We start from the raw sequence: 23333 nt of genomic DNA, 5'->3' as shown, positions 1-23333 counted from the left end.
TCTAACCACCTCCAGACATGGAGGAAGGGAGGAGCATGTATTTTTCATTATATTTTTTGATTATGTATATTCTGGACTGTGGCTTCTATGCCTGTATTGCCAGAGCTTTAACTGTTTCTAATATGGACTACTGGTATTCCCATGGATACAGAGCTAGTACAGGAAAAAAGGGACTATATCCATGGGTCCAGTGTTAGTACAGAAAGAAACCAGACTACTTGAAGTAAACCTGGAATGTTCAATTGGGTCCCAGGGAAAAAACACTTTTCAGTTATGATCCAAGCTTGAATTGTACCCGTGTTGTGGTGAGAAGTATATTACTGCATACCATCAACATCTTGTATAACTATTATATTTTCCAGATAACAAAACATGCAATGATATGTTTAAGCACCAAGTCAGCCATACGAATTGGCTACTACAAACTTAGAAATAAATAGAAAACAGTTCACCGTCATACTCAAAATTGGAAAATGATGAAAGCAACAAGAGTAATACATAATTATCAATTATGTATTGGTTAATTATCTTTTGTTTGTATGCATAGTGGCATTTAAATGGGTGCACTATGCCCAGACCCCATGGGGAAGAAGAGTGACATTAGAAGTATGCCATATGTATATTTTCTATGTGTTGAACCTAAACTTGGATAAGGTGTGTGATATCTTGTTGAGGTGCCGAGTCTTATATTTGGACAAGCTGTGAGATAGGCTAATTTAGGTGCCCAGCTTAAATGTGAATAAGCAGTATGACATGTCTTGCATGTCAAACAATAATTCGGACCAGTTGCTTAGAATATTTTCAAAGTGCTCAGACTTCATTTAAACAAGCGGCTTGATGTACTTTCCGAAACCTAAATCCAAATGGGAAAAAGTTAAACTAACCTTCTTTCTAACTGTTAATTTAGAATCTGCATTATTTGTTTTGATCAATGGGTTCCTGAATTTCAATATCAACATTCAGATTAGGAGAGATTACCTGAGTAACTATTGATGTGCCTATCATCTTATGCCTGGTGACTGTAGTCTATCCACCCAATACTTCAACACTGGCTCTCAAATCCCAAAGTCTCCCTGATGGTATTTAATATGCAGTATCTCATGAAGGCTCTCCTTGATACACCATTTCAGGGAGCTCCCATCTAATTACTATATGACATTCTGATTATGTTACATAATAAATTTGCCAAGTTAAGCCATTTTCTGTTATCTGTCATCTCCTTTACTTACACTAGATAGTGGGATTAAATGGTCATTGAAATGCCATATATGCATTATTATAATTGAAGAAAGACAAGATTATAATACATATAACTATTCATAAAACTATCACATAGTCTTGTATTCTTAAAATTATAGCATCACTGATATAGTATATGTGATAGATAAAGAGTGCAATTATGGTGGTGGTGTTCTGCACTTCTAATTCCACAACCAAAGTTTACACAGGAGTCCAGAATCTCAGAGGCTTATACATTATATATTTCCCTTTATCAAAGGTTTAAAATGATAGCTAACTGGTTCATTTAAGCTGGTGACCAAAATGTCATTTAATGTACACAGACTACAGTATAGTAATTAGATGCTGAGTATGATTCCCCTATTGTCACACTGAAGAGAAATTGAATGAATGAATCTTTGAGATTTTAGACCCTGGATGCTAGGCAGAAGTGATAAGTATTCATAATCTTGATGTGCTCACAGGTGCTCACATGTACTTGCTCATAACCATGATGCACTCAAAGTTGCTCACATGTACTTGCTCATAACCAGGATGCACTCAAAGTTGCTCACATGTTTGCTCATAACCATGATGCACTCAAAGCTGCCCAAAAGTACTAGCTCTTCTCCCTTGCCAGAGAAGACAGAGCTTTACAAAAAGGAAAGTTCAGAAACCAAAGTTGATTTTCTTTCCATCTGAAAAGTACAGCATATGAATAACAATTCTCTATTCACTCACTATTTCACTCTCCACTCAACTCAATATACGTACTAATAAAAAAAAATATAGTACCCTATAACACAATAATGGACAAATAATATTAAAGCTAAAATGTCTACATTTTATAAAAAATTAAATGCATTTTCAACCTTCATACTCATATAAACTGCTGACACACAGAGGGTTAGGGAATGCCATTCATTGTAGCCATTACACGAATAAGTCCCTTTATCCAACCATAAACAAAAAAGACGTGCTAGCTTAGCTATCTTAAATCATACATTTTGTCTAATTTTTTGTTTACATAAATTTTTTTTCTCCAAATATTCATTAACAGAAGGAAAATCTTGGGGCGATATTTATTGGGGTATATGAATGGAAGTCAGGGCTAAACAAAGGTGATAAAACAAAGGTACTCAAACTATCACACAAGGAGCAAACTCGTAGCAATGGTTTTAAATTAGACAAATTTAGATTTAGGGGCAAGATAGGTAAACATTGGTTTGGAAATAGAGTAGTGGATGAGTGGAACAAGTTACCAAACATCATCATTAACTCGAATACGCTGGATAGCTTCAAACATAGGTTGGATGGACATATAAGCGATAGGGGTTGGGTGTAAACGGGACTGCCCAGTATGGGCCAATAGGCCTGCTGCAGTTTCCTCCATTCTTATGTTCTTCAGGCAACTAGACAGAATATATGATTACCAATGAGAAAAAACTGCATTGCTCCTTATTCTAACCACCTTGAACCATTGCTGAAAAGGGGCTTTCAAGTGAGAAAAAGGCAGATGATAATACAGTGCAAGTAACAATACAAACACAACAATATAGATGGAGGTAAAGTACTGTATTTCAGATGCTATTGAGCATTTTTTATCACTCATTTGTTTGAGATTGATGAATCCTCACAAGCAACACCAAGATAATCCAGCTTGTGTATTTAGTTGATTATAGGAATACATACGTACTGTATTATGCAGAATAAAGTGTTCATACTTCAGTATAGATGAATGAAATACTATAAAACCATTCTATTGTGGTTATTTTAGAGTTACAGTACTCAAAAAATTTGAAATGAAAAAAACATATTCAATAGTTAAAAAGATATCAAATTATTGAAACATGATGAAGATAACTATTCTGTAATTTTTTTAATTTAATTGAAAAGAAGTCTGAGCTAATTTTCAACAATATAACCTAAAATAAGTAAATATGAATGAATACTTTTGAACATATTAAACAATAGAAAAATATTCATTTAGTGCATAAAGGGCTCAAAAGCGGATATATCAGATAATTCTTTTATACTGACACCCCAGCTTGGCACAAAGTTAAATGAATAAGTGAAGTTCTAGTGTGTCCACAGGATATGTCTGTGATCATAATGTGTAACTAATACACACATTCCACAATACGTTAAATCACAGCCATTCAATACAACAATCACTTCCAATTCAACATAACTTGTCAAACTGCCCATACATTCATGCTCTAAGCAACAGACATCTAATGGAATGAACTATGATGGGCCATGTTATTCATGTCAAAAAATTTTAAAGTAACTTCATAAAAAGGCATTGTCACTTTGCATATATTTTAAGTTACTTTTTTTTTCAATAATTAAAAATTAAACTCACTCTGCCTCACCTCTTTGTACACATTACTTCTAAAAACCTTGACTGAACCTCAACTTTTGTCAATGTTAAGTGGGACTAAGTCCCCTTTATTTAACTCACTAGCTATATCGTAGATTAAAATGTTACATGAATAATGCTATTATTTGATATTAACTCATTTATTTTACCCATCACAAATCCTGTAGACCATACACAGATAATGCATTCTTGTCAGATGCGTAACATTAAGGCCAGAAAATTTAAAACTAAATGAAATGAGTTAAAAGAACTGCACACGCATCTATCTCTCATTACAATTTATTCTTGAGAAATTTATCAGTGTAAAAATAAAACATGCATTAAGAGTTAGAAAGGCTTGAGTACATGAGCTGTGTATGACATTAGTATTCCACCATTAGAGAGGATTAAAAGGCTGACCTTCTGTACCTTTCGCCCAACATTAGTGCTCCTTGCCCTTTGATGTAGTTTACCATTCACACAATAACAAATTATGTATCAACCTAAAGACTTGAAAACACCTTACAATGACTATTGTAAAGCCCATATTCTCAAGATGCATTTGAGTGCACTGATACCCTGTAATGCATTCTTGTAAAGTCACAGCACATAGATTTATTTGCCAACTTTTGGCAAGACACACCACACATGCTGTAAGAACTGTCAATATCAAATGAGCAGTATCTTACATAAATTCTCTTTGATATTAATTTGCATCAGTGTATTCAAATCCTTAGAATTACTACCTAAAGATGAGCCTGGTTACATTAATAGAAGCAGCTCAAGGTAAGAATGTATATAATATCTCCGACACAAATTTCTTCCTGTCACCACATAATCTCAATAACAACTTCACTAACAAGATGAAAATACAGTACCATGGTTTGAAATATCCAGACAATTGCTACTGGTCCATCCCTTACATAATTTAACCATCACATGCCAGAGCAAGCGTGTATCCTTTGTCTTGTATCAAACCAAAACACTGCTGGATGGTCCGGTGTCGTGCGATCCACTGTATTTGACACTGACCTGTTGATAAACCTAGGCAACTTGTGATGGTTGACACAACCTCTTCATCAACAATTTCTGAAAAAATTATGATCCATTTTACAAGGAACGTAATACACTACAGAAAAATAATACTGTGCTACACTCTAATACCCCCAAGTTTATATACATATACAGTCAACCCTCACTTTACGCGGTCCCACATTCCGCGTTTCCACGTTTATGCGGTGCCCTGCCAGAACCCAGGATGCTCACATTCCGCGGTGGGTGTACCCCTTTACACGGTGAAGTATAATTTTTTTATTTAGCTCATAAAATTCATACAAATTATCCGGCCAGAATATAATTTACATTGCTGGAATTCTTACAATTTGATGATCATTTTGAATATAAACATCATAGATTTTGCATTAGACATACAAATTTTAGATATAATGTTTACTCTTGAGTAAATATGTTATCTTTTGTGCAAAATATATGATATTTATATTCAAAATATTCCTGGTCTTACAAGGAATCCAGCAATGTCAATTATATTATCCTAACTTTAGTCTGATTTATTATTTATTACTAAAAAGGTAAACAGTCTGGTATTCCCACACATTTATCTAGTAGGGACATTGGTGGGGGGTGGGGGGGAGGGAGGGACCGGCGACCGACCATCTGTTACCGTGTGAAGAATATTTTTTTTTTATTAACTTAAGATTTTTATTTTAGCTCATAAAATTCATACAAATTACCCGGCCAGAATATAATTTACATTGCTGGAATTCTTACAATTTGATGATCATTTTGAATATAAACATCATATATTTTGCATTAGACATAAAATTTTTAGATAAAATGTTCATTCTGAGTAAGTATGTTATCTTTTGTGCAAAATATATGACGTTTATATTCAAAATATTCCTGGTCTTACAAGGAATCCAGCAATGTCAATTATATTATCCTAACTTTAATCTGAGGTATTATTTAATACAAAATGTTAAAATTTATTTTTTTCACCCAACCTTTCTCTTGAAAGGAGGATTGGTGGGGGGTGGGGGGGAGGGTTGGGACTGACCGTGCGGTTGGAAGAGGGGGGGAGGCAAGGTGGGGTACTTTGATTGACAGATAGTGTCGTGAAGAATATTTTTTTTTTATTAACTGAAGATATTTGTTTTAGCTCACAAAATTCATACAAATTACCCGGCCAGAATATAATTTACATTGCTGGAATTCTTACAATTTGGTGATCATTTTGAATATAAACATCATATATTTTGCATTAGACATACAAATTTTAGATAAAATGTTTAATCTGAGTAAATATGTTATCTTTTGTGAAAAATATATGACATTTATATTCAAAATATTCCTGGTCTTACAAGGAATCCAGCAATGTCAATTATATTATCCTAACTTTAGTTTGAGGTATTATTTATTACTATACCTGGTTTTCCCCCCAAAATTTCTCAGAGGGAAGAGCCAGCAGTGTAGTGTGAGAAGAGGGGGAGGGAGTCGTGTCCATTATTTGAATGGACATTAACTTGGCGACTGTATTTCTCTATTTCTCTTAAGTATTAATTGTGTGCATGTACCATCATAAAATTAAGATGTTATTTTTACTAGAACATAGGTATTGTGTTGGAAAAAGTGGAGTTTGGGGGTCAGCTGGTCTCTATTTCATTTAATCCCATATGTTATGTTATTCACTTTACGCGTTTCTCACTTTCCGCGGTACCCTGTGGGTTACATTAACCGCGTAAAGTGAGGGTTGACTGTATATAAAAAAAAATAAAATTGCATCTACAATTATGACAAAACCATCTTTTCGTATATAGTTTTATGACCAAGGAATGCCTCTTTCCCAATATAGCACACCCTTAAAATTCGCGAACTGTTAAAACCGCTAATATCATTTGCTGACTAGGGAGGGAGGGGGGGGTGTTGCTGTTATTTTTTTACCCATGTGCAAAGAAATGTATACTGTACAGTATTCCCTTTATGTGTTTGCCCTTAGGACAATTATTTATTTTTACATGTACCCTGTACTGTGTAGGTGTAGCCACACACACACCCATACAAATAAATAATAAAGGGAAAATCCTCTCACAAATACCTTAATCAGAAACAAGGAAACAAAATGTATAAAAATTTAGAAAAAATGAGTCTACCCTCAAGTCAACTCCATGCTTTGTTATTAAAGTTGGGTTGGTTGGGTTGCCATACAGCTATCTTTTCTTCGTAAAAATTACTGTCTCTAGAATGAATGGCATCTGAGCGCCAGCTGGGGTTGATACGGAGACCAAACTTAAAAAATTTGGTAATTGTGGTGTAATACTGTACTTTTTTCACAATATGTATGTAGGATAGAGTGTGCATATAAATGAGTAAAGATAAATGAAGACAGTTACGTATACAGTATCTACCCGAAAATACGAGTTGAAAAACAACCATAACTCCTCACAGCCAAAGTTTTCTTAAAATAATATATACAGTACCAGGAAATGTGAGGAATTAATAAAAATGATACCAATAAGTAAAAAAAAAAAAAAACCTATTGCCAAACCAGTAAATAAAAGCCAAATGAAAGTTTAACACAGTCACCATTTGCATACACTAACTGCTCCACCATAGTAACAAAGATCAGATCAGCTGGGATGCCAATTCTCTAGCAACACTCCCCACCAGCTCTCCTCCTGTTACATGTTTGCCCTTAGGACAATTATGTCTTTCATCTTTTTTCATAATATGTATTTAGGATGGTGTGTACATGTAACCGAGTAAAAATAAATGAAGAAACTTACGTATATCTACCCAAAAATACGAGTTGAAAAAACCATAACACCTCACAGCTTGACCCAGTAGCCTGGTGGTTACAATGCCATGACTAATCACTATTAAACACTATTCTATCAGTAAACACCAATAATAACAGTAACTCCAGGGAAATATGGCAGTGGGGAGAGTTACAACTGCAAACGACTCACTAACTAGCAGTCACTCACTCTCCTTGCCAGACACAGCCAGGCATACATATGGAAGAAATACAGTACATGACTTTCTTTTCTCTCTTCACTTGTTTGGGAGCCATCACAAGCACAAGGAGCACAGTTGTTAAGAGAGCAGAGTAGCACATGCGCAAAATGAACAAGTGTCTAACCCAGACTGTCACTGTGCCGGAGTGAGTTCACATGGCCCAGCCACCTGGGACAAGAGAGACACTTTGCGGGATGCCATAAAATTTGCAGGCTCCCCGTCCCGGCCGTGAAAATGCCACCAACTTTAAAACTACCTGTAAGGGGATGCTGTACAGTACCTGCAACCTATTCACCACTAATCTTGGTAAGATAATGTATAAAAATAAAACATTTGAAGAGAAGTATAAAAATAAAACATTTGAAGAGAAAATACGAAGTTACACATGCTTTCTAACTATTCTTTTCATACCCCAGGAGGAAGGAGGAAACCAGAGTCATTCACTCTGTCTGTAATAATGTACAGGTATTTTCCTAGTGTGAATTATAATAACAAAAAGCCATGACAGATAGAAAAATTACATGATAATCAACTACTCTGTACAGGTGGACCATAATTTTTGGTGCCCAAGATCAAATCCATTAAGAGGATGCAACTTCATTTTTGCAACCATTTTCAAATGAAGACATTGCCTGGTGAAAACTGTATTCACCACAATGTTGCTACATTTAGAGACAGTGGCACATTGCATAAACAAAACAAAAGGTTATCAGGTTGGAAAAAGACTCTGCATAATGAGAACACTGAACCAATCAGAGAATCAGTCACCCAGAGTCCTAGGAAATATGCTCACCAGCACTCTCAAGAAATGGGTTTTTTGAAGTCTAGTGCAGTGATAATTTTAAAGTAATACCTGAAACTATACCCAGATACAGTAATGTGAAAATCTAACACCAACTTACAGATGCAGAGAAGATGTTTAGTGAAATGATGGAGGCTGACGAGGACTGGATAAACCAAATCTGGTTTTCTGATGTGGCCCACTTCCATTTGAATGGGGTGATAAGCATTCAAAACTATCACTTCTGGGGTAGCAAATTTCTGAATGACCAAGTCACTCAAAAACCACTTCAGTGTTAAATGCAATGCTTTGGTTACTATGAATGCTAATACAGGCATAACAATTTTGTTTTAAACACCCTGTACAGTAACCTGGCAAGAAGAACATAAGAATACCACCACATCTCCATAAATATCCAACTTCCAGAGAAATAAAGGTCATATTCATTTATAACAGAAAAAATGCATAAAAAAGCTATTTTAGTACAGGCTGGACCTCGACAATCCGAGAAGCTTGTGACCAGACAGGTTCCGGATTAACGAAAATTCTGAATCATCGAAGCCGAGGTTAAAAACGGCAAAATAATACATAAAATATACTATTACTGTCTAATTTCTTCAGTATTGACACATTTTCTAAAATATTTTATATCACATGTTTGTTTCACTGCATTACAACCACTTCCACTGCTTACTGGTCTCTTAGGAGGCATATTTAAGGGTAAATTATAAGTATTTAAAGGTAAAATAGTGGCAACAGCCACTAGTGAGCTATGACACCGTTCCGAACCATCGAAGCTGCCAGACTATCGGGTCCCAGATTAGCTGGGTCCAACCTATATTCAATTTCCTGCTATGGCATAAAACGAATCTTTACCACTGGTTGCCCCTAATGGTAAAAGACCGGTGACCATTAAGCTACCTTGATGGGCGTCCATTAAAAAGGTAGGAGATACAACTAATGCCATACACCATATTCTGAGGGAACTGCATAATCTGGTGTATGGTACAGGGAGAGTACAAGAAAACTGGAAAATGGGTACAATAAATAATGCACATGAACTTCAATGCACAAAAGTGACTCTCCCTGGACCACACTCCTGAGTTATGGTTATGGCCTATTGGATACAGCTAGACAGATTGTACAGTCATAGATAATTAAATTTTTCATTTAAGCTTACATAAGGTAGAGTATTTACCTGCAGGGTCATTGTGGGTCAGCACCTGAATATCATGCTGTTGAGCAAAAGTTGATAACTCTTGGGGCACAATGCAGCAAGAAGAAAGATTCACCTGCATTGTCGTGGGTTTAACCTGCAAAAAAATATTGGACTGGTTGTTTTACCTCTGAGACAAAATGAAATTACTGTAGATGTTTTAAATGAAAGATCATACGTATAAGAAAAAAATTTGTCCAGCAGTTTTACCTTAGAGATAAAATAAGACAAGTACTGTAGTTTTATTTATAAGACAAAATAATCCTGGTTGGTTAATCTGTATGACAAAACAGAACTGGTTGTTATACTTGTAAGGCAAATAAACTTGGTTGGTTTAGTATTGGATAATGTCACTATTAAAGTACAGGTACAACTGTATTAAGAAACTATAAGATTTGGTAATACAGTCTATGTCTATACTGCTACCTGTTTATTACTGCATCTTTACTCCTCTACCACTTTATGTGAGGTTGATTATATGGATACAAAACCCTCAAGCAAGAGGAGAACCGTAAAAAGAGTGCTACAAGTATAGCATAGAAAGTGAAAAGAAAAAATTTAAAGAACAATAAAATTACTCTGAAAACAAACCTTATCACAAACCTGTACTTTATACCAATTCACTAAGTTTGTTATACCAAGATGTTAGTGTCATTCATGCTAACACAATCTTGTACAAACTGACTCTACTGTACAGTATACAGTGGTCCCTCGGTTAACGAACACAATTCGTTCCACAGAGTCGTTCGTTAACCAAAAAATTTTGCTAACCGAATCTATTATTTCAATGGGATATTGGGTAATTGGGTCCAACTTACAGGAAAAGTATACATATAAAGTACTGTATACCGGTAATAAAATTAACAAAACATTAAATATAAACTAAACACAGTACTGTACTGTACAATATACTGTATAATAATAAATAAAAAAACAATAGAATACTGTATTTTAATTTACTTTGAGGTGCGTACGTCGTATTCCCGGCAGCTTTGTTTACATATCAAACAGCTGATTGTAGAGGCAGTCAATGATGACATGCCATATTCTTTACGGAGTGCATTGGTTCTAATGCTGTTTTTCTGTTTCATAATAATTTCTGCACTGTATATTTTAATGTAAAAATGCAAAAATATTCAAGAGACCAACAAAATCAATGTTCACTCCACTGTAAACAAAGTTAAATTGAGATGCGTTGTTGGGTGATTCAATCAGCTGATGGGCGCACAAAAACTGTTCCCTGTACTGTATATATTATCAATATGTTAACTAAATTAGAATGACCAATAATTTTAATAAAAAAATGCCAAAATATTCAAGAAACCAACTTTCTTAATATTTACTTCACTGGAAACGAATGTAAACATAGAACCAATTAGTGTATTAGCGGACTAGCCCATCAGCTGATCAGCTGATGCGCACAACAAGACGTGTTTGTCGTAAGGATTTCGTTAATCGAACTGAAAATCTTTATGGGAGCTAATTCATTCACCAAAATTTTGTTAATCGAACCGTTCGTTAACCGAGGGACCACTGTATAATCTACAATCATTTGGTGTAAGTAAAAGTGCATCTCGTAGATCTGAAGGCATATAATGGTCAGCGTGGATATGGCACTCTGAGGACTATGCCTTCAGTAAACAAGGAGACAACATGGCTGGAGTTGCACCCTCCTGCCTTTCACTTCCCAACTATAAAGTAAGCTATGCATTCAGCAGCTCGGTAGACTGGAGGTGCCTCACTCTGTTACCAGCCACAGAACTTGAACCAGTAAGGCAGGTAGAAATGAGGAACAAATTACAGGCTATTTTAAATCTTTTAAGATGATTACCGGGTAGGTACAGTATGTTTAAATTGTTCATATTACACAAAAAGATATCCAAATTGTTTACTTTCAAGATTTTTCCTTCTTTAATATCTACTTCTAGATCCAATATCTCGTGATTTTAATACAGTACATCACGTGTACCCTATGATATTAATTATACATAGTAACAAAAGCTGGTGCGGTAGATTAAAAGTCCCTGGGATATTAGATTCCTCTAATTTCATGTTGCCTGAGCACTTTTTGTACAGAGTAGAACAGATGTTACACCCCATGAGGATTTAGGGAAATACAGTATTACAGTACTGAACTTTTCCTTGTGGGGGGCATTTGAAGTCAGTTGTCTATATTCAACATTCAAGAACCATCACTGAACTGAAAAAGAGTTTTCAAAATCCATGTCAGAGTGTTAAGACAAGTTCAGGCATCTTTATTTAATTGATTTGAAAGGTGCTATGAAGTACATAGCCAATAATTTGAACCTCAATTGGGAGTTGATGCAATTCCTTTTTTCCTTTTTTTTTAGAATATACAGGATAGTAAACACAATATATTTATTTTTCATCATTAATACCATTGTTACAAAATCCTTGTACAATTTCATCATGCACTTTTTCTGCTACCTGCCAAATTCTCGTATACAGTACATGTACTAATATTTTTCTACCATATTTCCATTTGTCATCAATCTTTCCTCAACTTCCTAATAATATAAAGCTTGAGCCCTCACGTTCATGTAGGAGTGCACCAGATATCAGATTTTGCTATCCGGCTGCATGCCAGAAAACCAGAACTTCAAAAAATATTTAGCCATATAGTACCAGATTATTAAAAATGCTTATAATTTCTCCCAACATTTGATCTTCACTACTATACTTGAGGCAGCATTTCTTCATTCTTCTCTGAAAGCATCACAAACTAGTCAGTTACCTACTCGCAAGTACATATCATGTGCAGTACACCTTTTGAAAAAAAAAAAATTGGCAGTCACATTAGGATTGAAAATAAATCAAACTTTTCTTTTCACATCAACCGCTAAGTTAGCTCTTCATTACGAGCTGCAACCTAGTGCTCATGTACAGGTGTGTACAGTAGTTTGATTAAATTACTAAAAGTGCATTACAGTATAACTGACAATACTTTATATGCTAATTAATCATTCTAAAAAACTACCAACTCTATTGATTATAAGATCTAGCTCAGGCAAATATAATAATGGTTTGAAGTTGCAACATTCTTCATATAAATATGAAATTGATCCATAATCAACAGAACACACCAAACCAACACTTGCTAAGCTAACTCATGCATCAAAATTCACCAAATGTTTCTGTATTTAATTTTTTTAAGTAATGTTTTAATTCACTTAAAATATCACATGTACTGTAAGTAGTGGCACCAGTGATTGATCCTCCCTTTAAACTGCAGTTTTTCTGCATGGATAACAGAGAGCAAGGAAGAAGTAGAGAGCAGTCTGAGTAAACAGCTTGAGATGACAAAAGGAATGGGAAAAAATAGCAGTGACAGTGAAAAGCTCTGTACTCTGTATGCCCATCACCAAGTTTAAAAAGCCAGGGAAGAAGGTCTACAGGGCTCGCATCGTGTAAATAGCAGGTGCAGCTACAAACACATCAAGTGAGAGAGGGTAAAGTGGAAGTAAGACATCTATAAAAGTCAGTGTCCTTTGTTGAGCCTGTGAAAGTTAACCACTATGTGAAACTTCCCCTCTTGAAAGACAAGAAATACCCCCTGGAGTACTGGAGTGAAGAAAATAAATTCACAATGCTGAAGCAACTCACTGTGACAATACCATATCTTTAGAGTACCTAACCTAACCTAACCTAACCTACCTGTCACCCACCAAGCTAACATTGCTCTGAGGGTGCCTCAGGCCAATCACAGTGACCTGTGAGTGTGACGTCATGGGCACAAGGGATTGACTGGCCAAAAACTAGCGTCACCTATCCAGCCACAAGTGTGCCTAATTTTCAAACGAGAGTCTGTGTTTGGTGGTTACATATTTTATGGCATACAAGATGCACCCCCCCATTTTAGCAGGGAGTATTTACCAAAAAACTTTTGTGTGTATTTTCCTCCTGTAGCCATAGTTTTCCTAAAATAATATACTGTATACAGTACCAGTATATGTGAGGAATAAATAAAAATAATACCAATAAATAAGGTACAACAAAAAATACTGTACTGTATTGCCAAACCGGTAATTAAAGCCAAATGAAGTTTAACACAATTACCATTTGCATAATTAGTCCCTGGCTCACCATAGCAATGCAGACGCCACCTCTGCCAACTCCCTAGCAACGCGCCGCCCCCCTCCCACGTCCCACCTCCACCCGCTCCCCCACTGAGCTAGCCAGCTAACTCAGGTGTACAGACATGTATATTCCCTTTCCATGTTTCCCCTTAGGACAATTATTTCTTTTACTTTTTCACAATATGTATGTAGGATGGTGTGTGCATGTATAACCGAGTATAAATAAATGAAGAAAGCTAAGTAAATCTATCCGAAAATACAAGATGAAAAACAGCCATAACACCAGTAGCCTGGTGGCTATAGTGCCGAGTCTAACCTGGCTACAATGCTGCCAGCAATGTTAACAGATGCAAATGTGAAGAGAAAGTTATATGTAAATCTTTATTTGTATCAGGTATTTGTAGTTTTAAAAATAAATGTTGCAGGTATGGCATGAGTAGACTGTAATGCTTGTAGGAGTTAAGAAATGGTTACTGCTTAGCTACCTCTGAAGAATTGGGTGTCTGCCATATGGATGTTAATCGTCTCAGGTTATTGTCATCAGTACAGTATTGTACTGTAGTTATAAATCAAGCTTTTATAATGACAATAATTATTTTTTAATTAATTAAAAATAATAATAGTGTTTAAGTAAGCAATAACATATTTTTAATTCTGGAATTGGGTTAGGTAGAATTTGGCCAACTGGAGACAGCAACTGGGGGATTCATTAGCTTACAGGAGACCTCAACTTCACATACAATACGCAGGCTGATTTTTTTAGCTTTTTTCAGACATAAAAGTGCGTATTATATGCTGTAAAATACGGTAAGTGTAGACCAGTATGTGGGTAGGTGGATTCAACATGGCAAAATTTATTTAAGTAAGTGTACCCTGTGATAAACTCCCTTTATGCGAGGTTATATTGTGAAGCTACCTAGGAGTGCAAACTATTGTTTGAAGTGTATTCAACAAACTTAATAGAAAGTGTTCAATAAATACAGTAACTGGTAAGAAGAGTCATAATTCATCCTTCCCTTACTGAGTGAAGTTGTGTTGTGTCTTTGTGTTATACAGTGTAACAGTGAACTATGAGTGACTACACAACTATCACATATTTCCTGTGTGTTTACGGTATGTTATTGTGTTAGCCCTATTCCCCAGTTATCATCCTTTTCCTCCATCTCCCCTCCTCTTGGTTACCAGGCCGACCCTCTGGAGGAGTGACCACAGGCAACTACCCACCTCCCTCTCCTACATTCCTCCCTACCTCCACCACCTCACCCCCTAAGACTATAAAAAAAGAAGGATTATATTAAGAAAAGAGAGGTAAAAAATTATAAGTAAATAATAGAAAATAAAGGCTAAAGACAAATAGAGTAAAAGTAAGTAAATAGAAATAAGAAATAAAATAAAGGAAATAATATCACATTTTATTACATATTTCAATTTACTGTATACAGTCGGCCCTTCATATACGCGGGTTTAGCATTCACGGATTCGCAAATACGCGGATTGCCCCGCCAGAGGAATATTCTGTACATTGAAGTAATTGAAGTACATTCAAATCGCGCGCCATTCAACTCGCGCGCGGCACCGAACAAGGGACACCGCCCGCTCCCGCAACCTCACACACACACGCATAGCTCTCCCTCACTCAGTCAAGTCTCGCTGTAACCACGCTTGTGTTGACATCAGCATTGTAGTTGCAAAAATATTACATTTCCGTGAATGTATTATATCAAGCACAGTATGAATAGAATATCACTAATATAAGAGTATTTTAACCGAAAACTACTAAAAAAACGAGTAACATATCTTGAACATCGGAAGGCTAGGTAAAGTCTTTTGTTTTCATGTAGTTTATCCTAATTTACATTGAAATGCATTACGTTTCAGCAAAACTACTATTTATTTCTGAGAATATGGAAATGTAATATTTTGCTGAAATGACGTACGTATTACAGTGGAAAGTGACGAAAGCAATGACTCGCTTTCTTTCGTTCAAAAGATGTTACCGTAATCGCTTTTCGAATGGTTTTCAGTTAAAAAACTGTTGTATTACAATAATATTCTATCCTAATTCACTTGTGATGCAACAGTTTTTTAACTGAAAACCATTCGAAAAGCGATTACGGTAACATCTTTTGAACGAAAGAAAGCGAAAGTCATTGTTTTCGTCACTTTCCACTGTAATACGTACGTCATTTCAGCAAAAATATTACATTTCCGTGAATGTAGTATATCAAGCACAGTATGAATATAATATCATTGTAATATAACAGTATTTTAACCGAAAACTATTAAAAAAACGAGTAACATCTCTTGAACATTGGAAGGTTAGGTAAAGTCTTTTGTTTTCGTCATGTATTTTATCCTATTTTACATTGAAATACATCACGTTTCAGCAAAACTACTATTTATTTCTGAGAATATATTCATTCAGGCACAGTTTAGGTAAAATATACATGTGCTGTAACATTTTTTTAATTGAAAACGATTCGAAAAACACGTACCCTCTAGCCCTGTTCAAGGAGAAGACTGGGAGGAGCTGTTTGGTGCTTAAGACGATGACAAGGAAAATGATTTTGATGGATTTTAATGAAAATATTCAGAAAGACCCTGGCACTGTCAAGGAAAGTGGCTGCTGAAGGCTTCCGGGACATGGCAGAGGACGAGATTAGGGAGCTAATTGAAGAGCACGACACTGAGCTGACCGAGGAGGATCTACAGGAGTTAGTAGACTCAGGCAAGGAAGAGGAAGCGAAAGGGAAAGAGGATGAGGAAGAGCACCAAGAAATAACGTTGGAGAAGTTGGGGGAGATGACCAGGAATATTGAGGCACTGAAAAACCTGGCCTATAGTATGGGCCCCTCCATGGTGCGTGCCCTGAAATTCATGCGAGGGATGGATGACGTTTTCGCTCCATACAAAAACATCATGGAAGAAATGAAAGAAAGAGACAACAACTCCCCATCACCATGTTCTTTGATCACCGAAGGAGAGATTTAACACCATCAATCACTGGCGACAGTGAGGAAGCAGCTGAATCCACAGTCGCCCCCACTTCACCACCTGTTATGGAATTGAATGACCATGAGCCCGATGATCCCCGCCTTGTCGCCGAGGAGAGGTACGGTACAGTAAAGTTAAATTCTTATCTCTTTTTTTTTAATAGCTTTTCTTGCCATGTTTATTGTTTGTAAAAATGCACAGCACAGTGCAGTTCAGTACAAGTACTGTACATAGGAAGTGGAGGTGCAGTTATTCACAAAGCATTTGTGTTTGTTGTCGGCAGTAGTGACGGTGCGGAGGGAGGGGAGGGAGCGAGTTGGGAGGAGTGGTGAGGTGACCTTGGATGCAGGAGCAGGGACGAGTGGAGATGCCAGCCAGTATATTTCGGGTGTATTAATTGTTTTTATAGCTATTTTTGCATTTTAATATTAAATACTGTACATTACGTTTCAACAAAACTACCATTTATTTCTGAGAACATAGAAATGTAATATTTTTGCTGAAATGATGTACGTATTACAGTGGAAAGTGGGATAAAATTGTGACGCAAGCAATGACTCTCTTTCTTTCGTTCAAAAGATGTTGCCGTAATCGCTTTTCGAATGGTTTTCAGTTGTGGGATTATAAGGCTAATGATAGGATAGAATATTATTGTAATACAGTACGAGTACAGTACAACAGTTTTTTAACTGAAAACCATTCGAAAAGCAATTACGGTAAAATCTATTGAACAACGAAAGAAAGCGAAAGTCATTGTTTTCATAATTTTATCCCACTTTCCACTGTACAGTAATATGTACGTCATTTCAGCCAAAATATTACATTTCCATATTTATTTCTGAGAATATATTCATTCAGTCAGTTAAGGTAAAATATACTTGTGATGTAATATTTTAATGAAAATACGGTATCGTAGTTTTCTTTTGTATCAAATTTAATTAACAAAGATTGATGTTTCAAATGTAATGAACAAAAATTTATGTACAGTACCACACCATGCATTTGGCTACTTTGGGCTAGCTATGATGACGCAAGAGATCTGCCCTGGCGACTATACCAACACTCACAGCTGGTGGTGCGTTGGTGCATCGTTTCCATTGTTTACTGGTAGTTACTGGTAAATATTTTTCAACCTAACGAAACTATTACCCTTATAGAGGTCGACCCCTAATTTTTTGCAAAATAATTTGGTCTTAAAAACTCGAACTACACACAGGTATATGGTAAATAAGGACATGGGGGGCCAGGGGTTTTTTAGGGGGGCAGCAAAAGTACACGGATTTTTAACATTCACGGGTATCTCTGTTACCTAACCCCCGCGTATGTTAAGGGCCAACTGTACTTACTTTTACTCCATTTCTCTTTACCCTTTTGTCACCACCAGCATTATCTGTTTCCTCTGAGAGAATGTATTTTCAGTATGGGAACATGTATGAAGAAAAATGTTCTTGATTGCTGCCTCATCAAAGTGAAATGTTACTCTTCATTCACCATAATGGTTTCAAGTTGGATTTGGTTATTATAATTTTAAGCACCAAGATATTTTCATATTTTACAATGTGTCAGTGTGAAGTAAAAGAATAATTTTCATTTAAAACTAAATATAATTCACTATCCTTTAGTATTGTCAGTTCATAACGGTTACAATATCTATTATGATAATATAGCTTTAAATACCGGGATTTTTTTTTTGTGTGTGAGTACTGTATATCAGCTTGAAGTGGAATATTTTAATTTAAAAATAAAATTAGATAATTTTTTTAACCACCCCCTTCTTTTTTGCTATGGGCACCTCTTTGGATTTTGTTGTAGATAAGGCCAAAAGGAAAACCCCTAGCAACCAAATACCTAACACCTTATTTTCCGGCCAGATACTGAATACCGCATGCAGTATTTGCCTTGATCCAGCAGGATACCTTATCTGGTGAACCATTAATGTTAAGCCACTCATGGGAAATACCTCTGATCTCTTTGATGTAGAAGTGTGTGCTGTATGTTAGGATGCTATAACCAACCTACCTGTGGGAGCTGTTGTCTGTGCCTCCAAAAAATTAAAGTTTCTTATTCCTTCTGATATAATTTTCAATACAGAATAAGAGATTGTATCCAAGTTATTAAAGGTGTTATTTACCCTAAAAAGGTCATAAAATCAACTAAAAAGAAATACTGTACAGTCATCGTACCTTGGCCCATTCATACAGTTCAGTAAAGAGACGAGTGGAGACATCTGCCAAACCAATACCAGTCACAACGCCCCTGTTAACTGCATCTTCTAGAGCCTGCCACATTGGTTCCAAGCTCTCAAGTGTTGCATCATCACTAACATCAGGAGGAGTTACAATAACCGAGTCGATGTGAGGTAAATCCAGGCCTGTAGTTACTGTCCGAAGAAGAGAAGTCAAAGAGAGATATAATGGGTACTGTTCTCACCAAAGCATAAACACTTGTATCAACTGCACAATGTTTTTTTCAAGGATGCAGTAATGGAACATCAGATTAGGTTATATCATTACATTAATGATGAGTGAGGGTATAAACAAAAGAATGACCAAAGATATGAAAGGAAGGATACACTGAGGGTACATAGGTGCAAGTGGAACCTCAAATTTTTGTCGCAAACCTCTAAATTACTACTACTGAACTGTACATTAAACAACAATGAATGTTTAAAAGGGTGATAATTAGATGTAAAAAATCAAACAAAATATACAGTTTACAGATGGTACAATGGGCCATTAAATACAAATTCAGCAATCTAATAGTAAAGAGACCATGATGTGAATCTAAAAGAGAAATGTGAACTCAAGAGATTAAACTAATACCTGTACTATTGTATTTACATATTGTATATGGTAAATACAACAAGCTGTAACAACACTGACATTTCAGTAGACAGTATTTACCAGTTTTGATGGCATCCTCAACCTGCGAGGAATCAGTATTACTGAGGAAAAGCTTCACAGTGGTCTTGGTGCCAGAGTTTTCTTTAGGAGGTACGTTGTTTAAACTTCGCTGGATGGTGAGCACATCACCATTCTGAGCTTCTGCTTTACGCCCTTCCCAATTATTCAAAGTTTTTTTTATACTGCCTCGTAGCTGAAAGTTCAAATTTCTGATTAATACAGTGGATGAGCAACACTTTCACATCTGGAAGAAAAACGAGGGACTGATCCTGAACTCCCATATTAGAATAAAGAATGGTCATAAGATTCATTAAAACTTCCCTAAGGAAAATTCCTTAGTCTAGGTGAGAAAGCCTCCTAACCTAACATGTATGTGCCAGAATACTGCTAGAAAATTAACTAATCAACCAAAATATTAACATCCGAGAGCTTAAATTCTACTAACCTCAAAGCTAAAGAAAAGATCAGATCTTATCTAGCCATGGGGAAGCCATACCATAACTTGGAGCTCTCCAATCATTAGGGATAAAACAGGCTGAAATGCATCATCTACAGACTGTCACCTATGATACCTGTAATTGGTGTTGTGGATCTAACCTGGTTGCATTCAGGATGAATGCAAATGCAGCCTGCCTATCTGAAAACAATTACTAAATTCCTTGATACAGCTCATAATCAACAATGTGTTCAACGCAATAAAATTAACTTCATTATATTACATATTCAAATGATGAAAGAAATAATAAAAAAAAAATGTAAGCAAACAATTCATTGTAATTCAAAAGGACAAATGAAAAGTAATGGGGCATACCACTAAAATCTCTCCTAAGGGATCTTGATATTGGGCCTTGGAATTAGTACAACTCACATCTCAAAATTTCTTAAACTGCAAATGTTGAATAACTTAGTTCCTATTGGCTGATGTCCACATCCTATGAGAGAATCCAATATGTTCAATATATCCTCTGAACAAAAAGGAGCATGTAATATATACAAAAGAGCATACGGTATTACAAGCAGATCTTTTTTACTTTTATCCTCTTCACCACGGATCGGCCCATTAGCCGCTTGGGCGATCGGTCACATCTCTGTTACTTTTCCTTTTCTTTTATCCTCTTCACCAAATGATCGGCTCGTTAGCCATTTGGGCAATCGGTCACGTCTCTGTTGCGTACTGTTGGCAAGTACTGGGCATGCACCGGCACCTGAATGTACCTGAACCTGCTCCAGTGTTGGTCAAGTCTGGTCTTGAAAGAGCTCACACACGGTGCCGTCACAACACTTTCTGGTAGATTGTTCCACGAGTTCGCAGCTCACTCCGAAAAAGTTTTCCTTCACAGTTTTCTGGACTTGCGACTTCTTCAATCTTGAGCTGTGACCCCTTGTGGGGTGAGCGTCCGCAAGCTCCAAGTAAGGACAGATCTGATAACCCCTGAGTTGGGATACCCAGCATAAGTACAGTACAGTACAGGTACTTATATCTGTCAATGACCTTAACCATGATATGATATGATAAATTCTATGAATAATTCTTTTTTTATAATGGCTAACTTTGAATGTCATTCCAAATATCATTGAACTTCTTTTGTGGCTAACAGAATGAGATTGACTGTTTGTGCTTCTTGAAGAGTAATTTCATGAACAACTTTTCATGTGTGCGTGACTGTGGCTTGTGTGCACAAATGATTTTATACTATTATTTTTTTCACAGGTCATTCAAGTGTTCGCTTTAGGTTTTTGTTGAATGTGGCTTCCAAATGGCATTAAATATAGAATTCTTATTTTTTATAATAGCTAACTTTGAATGCCATTCCAAATGTCTGAGAGTTTCTTTTATGGCTAACGGAATAAGATTAATTAAAATTTTGCTTGTTTAATCATATTATGTACCTATTTTTACACCAGTATGCAAGTTAATAAAGAGAACTTTGCTTCAATGTAATATAATTTATCAAATCAATTGCCTATCAAATAATCTACAGATACTACACTAATGAAGTATGTAGGGTTAGCATATAGCATTAGTTAGTACAAATATCACCTGATGTGGGAAATCCCGGGATCCCAGGAAATATCCTGGTTTGTCCCAGAATCCCGGGATGCTAAGAAATCCCCAAAACAGGAAACCCTATCTCACATCCACAAAAAATGTAATATTACACCATGACACTTTAACAAAGTGCTTTCATTGGTATAAGACATCGAAATAAGTACTTTCTGTTTAATATGGCAGGAAGTACGGGGGGGGGGCAGAGCCTCCCGGATAAGAAGATAGGTAAGGTTAGATAGGATTCTTTGGTTTGTTAGGTCAGGTTCTATTAGGATCTAGTATATGTCTCCTCTTTTAAAATACTCACTATAATGATGAACACATTTGTGGAAAAAACGTTCAAACTTGAATAACTCCTGGTGGTACAGTAGTGGTTTTCAGACATTACCCTTATAATTTGTAATTCATTGTTGATGACCTAATAATCAACATATTAGTTCACTGTCTATGTCACATGTGCATCATATCAAAATAAAGTATCAAAGAACGAGTTGATATAGACCTAACCTGTAAAAACTACCCAAATACCAACTTCAATGCCACCAGTGTATCTAACTCGGCCTCTACTGAGCTGATATAGATTTTTACCATCGTGACATTCCTCACTTGTAAAAAAGGAACCCACTTGAAACTATAATACTGTACCTGGATGTACAGTTTTACAAGTATTTCTTGCCCTTGAATTGAAAGTCAATGCATTTACATGTAAATCATTGGTTTTATTATATTTCCAAGGAACTGTGGGTTAAGATTCGTTTTATGCCAACTTTGACCTATTTTCAGCCATTTTAAATTGGATGAAAGGGATACACCACCTTTATCATCCAGTAACAATGTACCCAAGTGAAGCTCCTCTATAACATCTTACAACTTCTAAGTAAAATAAAGATAAAATCGCACTTCCTCTGTCTTCTTTGAATAACTGGCATAAATAAAACAAAAATACTGCTAAATTTTAAGTGAAAACTTAATACTATACAATACATCACCATATTCTGTAATACAGTGATTACCTCCAAATTATAAAGACACTGTTATATTTTATTGCTATTAATCTATTGTCATGGTACAAAATCACCAAAAATACTTAATTTAATATTTTGAGTAGAAAACAGGACAAGAATTTAAATATATCATGGCTAAGACTAGTAAAAGGGTATTGATCGAGTAATACCTCTTCATTAGTGGTCTGTCCAGCTTTACGTATCAAGTCTTCCATCTCGAGGATATTGCCTGTGCTCAGGATAACTTTCCGGACCCGTGGCTGGGCAGACATGGTGACACTGACACACGCACGCCCTGGCTGTTACTGGCCCTCACTAATGCTGCCGCTAGTACCGCTCCTGCCAGCACCCAACACTACACTCACCTACTCCTCTTGGCACAGGCGCACTGGCCAGTCCGTGACCCCCATCACAGGCTCACAGCTGGTCGCCTTGTTCACCTACCCTATGGTATTGTGAATTTCGGTAGCTTATTGAGTGTTTCTTCTTATATATATGGGTTAAGGCCATATTTTTATAATGAAGGTATCACATGGAAATTATAGAGGCTGTATTCTGTAGCTGACACCTCAATATGGATTGATATTTCTGAATAAAATATCTGAATACCTCTACTCAGCGTGACTCAGCGTCACCGACCACCATGACAATAGGGCAGATTATTCTCGGCTAAAGC

The 23333-nt window shown here is 36.1% G+C and overlaps 1 protein-coding gene across 1 annotated transcript; it reads right to left on the bottom strand.

The window, feature by feature from the left end:
- Positions 1–2500: 2500 nt before the first annotated feature.
- On the bottom strand, positions 2501–23058 carry LOC121861623 (glutamate--cysteine ligase regulatory subunit-like). The gene is made up of 5 exons (XM_042359500.1): positions 22828–23058; positions 19604–19796; positions 18884–19080; positions 9592–9706; positions 2501–4669 (listed from the first exon to the last, which is right to left on the bottom strand). Exons 1-5 carry the CDS (start codon positions 22927–22929, stop codon positions 4509–4511), a joined length of 768 nt encoding a protein of 255 aa, XP_042215434.1. The 5' UTR covers positions 22930–23058; the 3' UTR covers positions 2501–4508.
- Positions 23059–23333: the final 275 nt, after the last annotated feature.

The sequence above is a fragment of the Homarus americanus genome, unplaced genomic scaffold (genome assembly GCF_018991925.1).
Source record: "Homarus americanus isolate GMGI-L3 unplaced genomic scaffold, GMGI_Hamer_2.0 scaffold9847, whole genome shotgun sequence".
NCBI classification, from domain to species: Eukaryota; Metazoa; Arthropoda; class Malacostraca; order Decapoda; family Nephropidae; genus Homarus; species Homarus americanus.
This window is presented reverse-complemented; position numbering and strand designations above follow the sequence as displayed.

Bases quoted from the DNA above. Each gene is read 5' to 3' on its own strand.
- LOC121861623 (XM_042359500.1), bottom strand. From the start codon at position 22,929: ATGTCTGCCCAGCCACGGGTCCGGAAAGTTATCCTGAGCACAGGCAAT. The intron at 19,081-19,603 runs GTAAATACTGTC...TTCTTCGGACAG, and splicing joins TGAGGATGCCATCAAAACTG to TAACTACAGGCCTGGATTTA. The intron at 9,707-18,883 runs GTACGATGACTG...ATTTTTTTGCAG, and splicing joins AACTGTATGAATGGGCCAAG to GTTAAACCCACGACAATGCA.